We start from the raw sequence: 6,000 nt of genomic DNA on the forward strand, positions 1-6,000 counted from the left end.
AATGAACTCCAGATGCATGCACCACCTGTACATCTGGCTTAAGTGGGTGCTGGGGAATTGAACCTGGATTCCTAGGCTTCGCAGGCAAGTGCCTTAACTGCTAAGCCATCTCTCCAGCCCAGATCAGTGTCTCTTAATCTGACCTTTTTTTTTTTTAAGGGAATAAGAAATATTTAGTCCAGTATTAGCAAGCTATGACTGTGAACATGGGCGTTTGGGAGCCATCTTCTCTTAAGTGCTTTCTTGAGGCAGCTAATCCAACATGTAGGTGGGCTTTTGTAGGCAGGGATAGCACCAAGTCTCCTCACCACCTCTTTCATACCTTGGTGCTGTTCTTTGGCATCCCTGAGGCCTAAGGAGCTCCTCCGGTTTTCTCTTCTCATTCTAAGAGCTTTGATACTCTTATTTATGAAGAGTCAAGTTATTTATTCTTAATACATTATTCTTGCTTTCATTTTTTTCTTCAATTGCCCCAAACCACTGTTAGAGAGTAGTGAGTGTCTTTAGTTGTCCACGAGAATGCTGAGTCTGGGTGTTGAATCCCAGCCACGGGGAGTGTTGGCCAGTGCACTGCGTGTGTGGGTGCTGGAACAGGGCTTTTGCTCCTCCCATGTCCCTCTGCACTGGCCCCAAATCACCCATCCATAGATATTCCAGGTGTATCTCTAGTGTCTTTCTTTGGAAATATTTAAGCTCTTAAGTTTGAGGAATGTGCTAAAATTAGACACAAATTCTCTTTGGATGCTGGTTTTGTTAGTTTTTCTTCATTCTTTTACTTCCTTTTTTTGTACAAAGATGGGTATGAAGGTAGGAAACTTACTGGAAATGCCATCATCTGGCTTTCCCTACCTACTTTTTCTTAAGGTAGTGTTTATCTTTTTGGGCCTCAGTTTCTTTAACTGTACAGGAGAGAATTAACTTGCTAAGTTCTAAGATTTCTTTATATCCCCAAACCATAAGGCATGAATAATAAGCACCTTGTTATTTTAATAGTCAGCATTGGTATAAAGAATCACTTATTTGCAAAATAGCATTTTTTACAATAATTTATTTTTTAAGACTAGGAAATAAAAATAAGCAAAGAAATTTTGTTTTGTTTTGTTTTTGTTTTTCGAGATAGGGTCTCACTCTAGCCCAGGCTGACCTGGAATTCACTGTGTAGTCTCAGGGTGGCCTCGTACTCACGGTGATCCTCCTACCTCTGCCTCCCGAGTGCTGGGATTAAAGGCATGTGCCACCACGCCCAGCTCAGAAAATTTAAGTTGCCAATTATTCTGCCTTCCAGTAACCACTGTTAGCAAGTTGGGATGTAGTGCTGCTGCTATGGACAGACATGAATACGGAAGGGGCAGGGAGGAATGTGCACAGTGCGTCTGCTCCTTCCACTGTGTGCTCTGTTGTGTGACTCTGCATTGGCTGGATCAAGATTTTAGTAATCACATGTTGGCCTTCTGAATGGATAGCTAAGTAATTTTTAGTAGGACTTTGAGAAACTTGAATGTGTCATGTTCAGTTACTTATTGTAACTTATTGTTACTTATTGCTAGAGACAGGATTGCAGCAATGGAGAAAGGTTGTGCTACCTAGGTAGGATTTTATCCTACTCACTTGAGTGCATATGTGTCAGGTACTCTGTTACAGAGAGTATACATTAAATGGTTTAATGAAAAGAGAGCCAAGAGGGAGAGATCTTCGAAAAAGAATTTGTCTGCCAAGAGGGTAGCGTTCTCTTCCCTGCAAGGGCTCTACTGAGCAGTGGCTCTGCCCTGGCCCACTGCGAGGGGCCCTGCTGCGGCATGCAGCCTGTGATTGCCCCTGAGTTTAAAACATGGACTGTTTCTCGTCCTGGGGTGAAAGGGTATAGAGTACTTTTCTCGTTTTCTTTTTCCTTTGGTTTTTCTGTTCTCTTTTTATTTTTTCAGATAAAATGGTTATGAAAAGCCTATTTAATGTAGTAGACTTGCCATGAATGGTTGATATTGTTACTTTTGTTAAAGAAATAAAAGTCATAGCTTAAAAAAAAGAAGCACAAGTTTGTGGCTGACCTTTAAAAATGGCCTTTTGGGGCTGGGGAGGCAGCTTAGCCATTAAAGCACTTTCTTGCAACTCCTGCTGTGTGTGCTGGTTCAGGTTCGATTCCCTAGTACCCGTAGAAAATGCCAGATGCAGAAAATGGCGCATGTGTTTGTAGTTTGTATGCAGAATCAAGAGGCCCTGGCACACCCATAATTAATTAACCAGTCACTCTCTTTCAAATATATAAAAATATTTTTATGACTTACACGTTTCTCTTCTTTGTAATAGCTTAGGAGATCCGAGGAGGATGAAGAGAAAGAAGAGGACATCGAGGTTCCAAAGGCCATGGGAGATATTTTTGAGTCTCTTGCTGGTGCCATATATATGGACAGTGGGATGTCCCTGGAGGTGGTGTGGCAAGTGTACTATCCCATGATGCGACCGCTCATAGGTATTGTTGGCTCTTTTTTTTTTTTCATAGAAACAACACTGTTTTTTAAAAAATATATTTTGCTATTCACATTGTTCTCTTGTTTCGATTACAGAAAAGTTCTCTGCAAATGTGCCCCGTTCTCCAGTGCGAGAACTGCTTGAAATGGAACCAGAAACAGCCAAATTTAGGTAAGCAGGAAATGTGTGTGGAAAAAGTCATGTACCTCCAAACAAGGAGATGTTCTCAGGAGAGCAGAAACTCCTGATTTTGAAACATGTGTGCACTGGTGTGCTGCAGTCCAGTTCCCTTTGAGTCTGATTGACGGCTCTTTTTCCTTTGGATTTTCTAAAGCAAAGCTAACTGGGGCAGAAACGGGCTTCTAAGTCCTAATGCACACTTCCTTTGTGCAGTGTCAGCCCATCCAGGGCTCTCGGCTGAGAGTGCCTAGGAAACGCTGACTGACAACAATAATAAATATCCTCGGCTTCTAATTCAAGCTGTCTGGATTTTTTACAGCCCGGCAGAGAGGACGTACGATGGGAAGGTCAGAGTCACGGTGGAAGTAGTGGGCAAGGGGAAATTTAAAGGTGTTGGCCGGAGTTACAGGATCGCCAAATCTGCAGCAGCCAGAAGAGCCCTCCGCAGCCTCAAAGCCAACCAGCCTCAGGTTTCCGGCAGCTGAGCCCCGCGCCACTCAGCGGACGACACAGTGAGGCAGCGTGAAGGAAGGGGAAATACTTCAATCTAAAAAGGATGACTTAAAGTTGACATTGAACGGAACAAATTGAAGGCAGAATTTAAAGTTTGATAACAAGATAGATAACAGAATAAAACATTTAACATGTATAAATTTTTGGAACTAATTGTAGTTTAGTTTTTTGCGCAAACACAATCTTGTCTTCTTCCCCTGCGTCTGCTTTGTTTAAATCACAAGAGTGCTTTAATGACGACGCTTAGCAGGTGTTTGAAGTAATGATTGACAGGAGCTTTTGCTTGTTTTGGTTGTCTGTACTTAATTTCTGTCGGCTTTGCTTGGAGATAGGAGGCCGTGGAGCTGCAGCCTCCAGTTGTCCCTAGGCTGGGTGGTCTCTCCCCCTCAGTGTGTGCAGGGGAGCCAGCCCCACGGCAGTTGGTGAGCGAAGTGGTTTGCAAGGGGTGGCGCCCATGCTGTCCGAGTTTCCCCCGTCATGTGTGTGGGTGACGCTCCCACTTCTGCTGCACTTAGTAATCATAAGGGACAGATGTGAGTCGCCATGAGCTGGCGTGTTGAGTTACATTTGAGATTTCTGCATAAGAAAAGGTTCTTGCCTTAAAAGTAAAAACTTCATGTTCATGTCTCATCTTTTTTGGAGCAAGTCATTTGTATTTCCTTATTTTCATTATGCATTAGGTATTGAGACTGGGTGGTATTTATAGTTCACTAATACAGTTGTAACTTATTACAGGACTATAGTAGAATTTCTGTCACACGTGTACTGAAGATACTGAAACCCAGAGAATGTAGTTTATGGATTTTTTTAACATCATGATGAAAATAATCTTTAGCTAAATTTCCAATTTCCTAAAAACCTCCTGCTGGTAGTTCCACTGGTGAAAACGTTTGTGGCAAACTATTTTGCCCTGTAGGCTGTTGCTCTGACAAAGTACCCTTAGACATGTCACACCAAAAGTGGGCTGCAAATCTTATACCTGCCTGGCAGGCCACACTTTAGAGAAGCAAAGCAGCACCGCCCCCTGTCTCTGCCCCGCGCCCCGCACCCCGCGCCCACGTCCGTGCCCACATCCGCGCATCTCCTACCAAAGTCGTGGTGTCAGTGCGTGCACCTTGACGCTGGCCAGGAGCCGCCAGTGCTTTGATGCGTCTGGGACTCAAGGCATTAATTTAGATAAACTAGGTCATGATTTCCATCTTGGGATTAAAATAAACAAAACATGTTTAGGCATTTGCCTAAGTTCCTTTAATTAGAGTTGTAGGCACTCTTCACTTAAATACCTCAGTTTTTCTTTTCTTTTGCATGCATTTTCCCTCTGTTTGGTGCTATGTTTATGTATTATGCTTGAAATTAAATTTTTTTTTTTTTGCACTGTAACTATAATACCTCTTAATTTACCTTTTTTAATGCCATGGGTTGGTTGTGCCTGCCCATCAACATACCTGAGAGGTTTGCTGCAGTTTGCCCATTCATTATGCTTGAAATGTGCGAAAGCCGAGCGAGCCAGGCGGCTCCTGCTCTCCAGGACACTGCACTTAATTGTGCAAATGGAGTTGTTCACCCGTAGGAGACGCCTCTGTGCACACGTGTGAGCGCAGAAGCTGGTAGCCTGCTTGCGAGGAACTCGGGGAAGGGCATACCGCCCTTCTCCACCTTTTCTTGTTGCCTCCGATCTTAACCTAAACGATTAAATTGTGAAGTGAGTTGTTTTTATGGAGTTAACCTATTCAGATTTGGAATTACACTTGTCTGATTTAGATCAAAATAATGTGAGGCATCAGGGCAAGTTAAAGCCAGCAGTTTTGTGAGTTTGTAAGTGTAAGCACATACAGTTATCCAGAAACCTAGGTGGGCTGTGGGAGGGCATTGTGTCTGCATCTCAGATCCTTGCCTGTGTAAACTGCCTGATGCTGTATGTGTCTGGGGCACGGTTCCTGCGCCTAGGAAGTCTCCAGCCTCAGCACCAATGTGAACTTGTTTCCCTTACACTCCTGGTGAGAGGGCCTGCCTCAGTGGACTTGTAAACCTTGGGAAGAGCACTGTTGTTAGTATTTAAAAGTTCAGTTTGGATATGACTAGCTCATCCATTCTCAGGGCTTCAGATTTCCTGCTACCATTCAAAATGTTTTTATCAATAGTACACTTTAGCTATTTCACTTTTTTCCTGGTGGAGAAAAATAGCTGATATTAATTTGACTCAGTTCGAAGCATTTTATGGTCCCCTGGTGATGAAGTTAAGAATAAAGAGTATGAGTTACATATGAATGGGCAGGAACGCTTTCATGCTGCTGAGCATTAGCTGCCAAGTTTCCCCAGCTTTGTTGTTGAAATGTTCTGCATCTGTCACAAGGAAAGCTGCTCTGTCCCCCACTGCCGGCTGTGTGTGAGCCCTCGCGTGCCTGTGATTGTGCGTGAGGCTGGGTGGAAGGTGGAGGCTGGCTCGGGGCGGGGGCGGGGTGGGGCTGGGCCCCAGCAGCGTAGGGACGGGCGAGGTCAGCTGGGGGAGGCGGCTGTGGAAGCGCCTCGTGACTGCAGCAGGTTGTCGGCATGACCCTCCTCTACCCGTGTGGTCTTCCTTCCCGGCCCGCCCCGCGGTCTCAGCCACGCTGCCTTTCGGAGAGCTTTCCCCCTGTTCTGTTCGTGGAGCACAGATTCGCGTTGCACTTGGTATCAGCTTTACCTCATTTCAAGAGAAACATGCTTACCTGAGAGGAGGAAATATGGTTTGGCCTTGCTGCTGTTTTGATTTACTGAGTTTGAAATATATATGCCTGCAATGTGTCGTATACTTGCACAAATTAAATAGGTCATTTTTGTCTGTGGCATTTTTACTATTTG

The 6,000-nt window shown here is 44.3% G+C and overlaps 1 protein-coding gene across 4 annotated transcripts in view; it reads left to right on the plus strand.

The window, feature by feature from the left end:
• Dicer1 (dicer 1, ribonuclease III) overlaps positions 1-5,604 on the plus strand; it is a 75,554-nt gene extending 69,950 nt beyond the window's left edge. For all 4 annotated transcript variants that reach the window (XM_045155308.1, XM_045155307.1, XM_045155309.1 and 1 more), the window contains 3 exons: positions 2,305-2,467; positions 2,562-2,637; positions 2,966-5,604. In XM_045155308.1, the coding sequence (XP_045011243.1) occupies positions 2,305-2,467; positions 2,562-2,637; positions 2,966-3,131 (405 nt within the window). In that variant the 3' untranslated portion in view covers positions 3,132-5,604. The remainder of the gene's footprint in view (positions 1-2,304; positions 2,468-2,561; positions 2,638-2,965) is intronic.
• The last annotated feature ends 396 nt before the right edge of the window (positions 5,605-6,000 follow it).

Source organism: Jaculus jaculus, chromosome 7, assembly GCF_020740685.1.
Source record: "Jaculus jaculus isolate mJacJac1 chromosome 7, mJacJac1.mat.Y.cur, whole genome shotgun sequence".
Classification (NCBI taxonomy): domain Eukaryota; kingdom Metazoa; phylum Chordata; class Mammalia; order Rodentia; family Dipodidae; genus Jaculus; species Jaculus jaculus.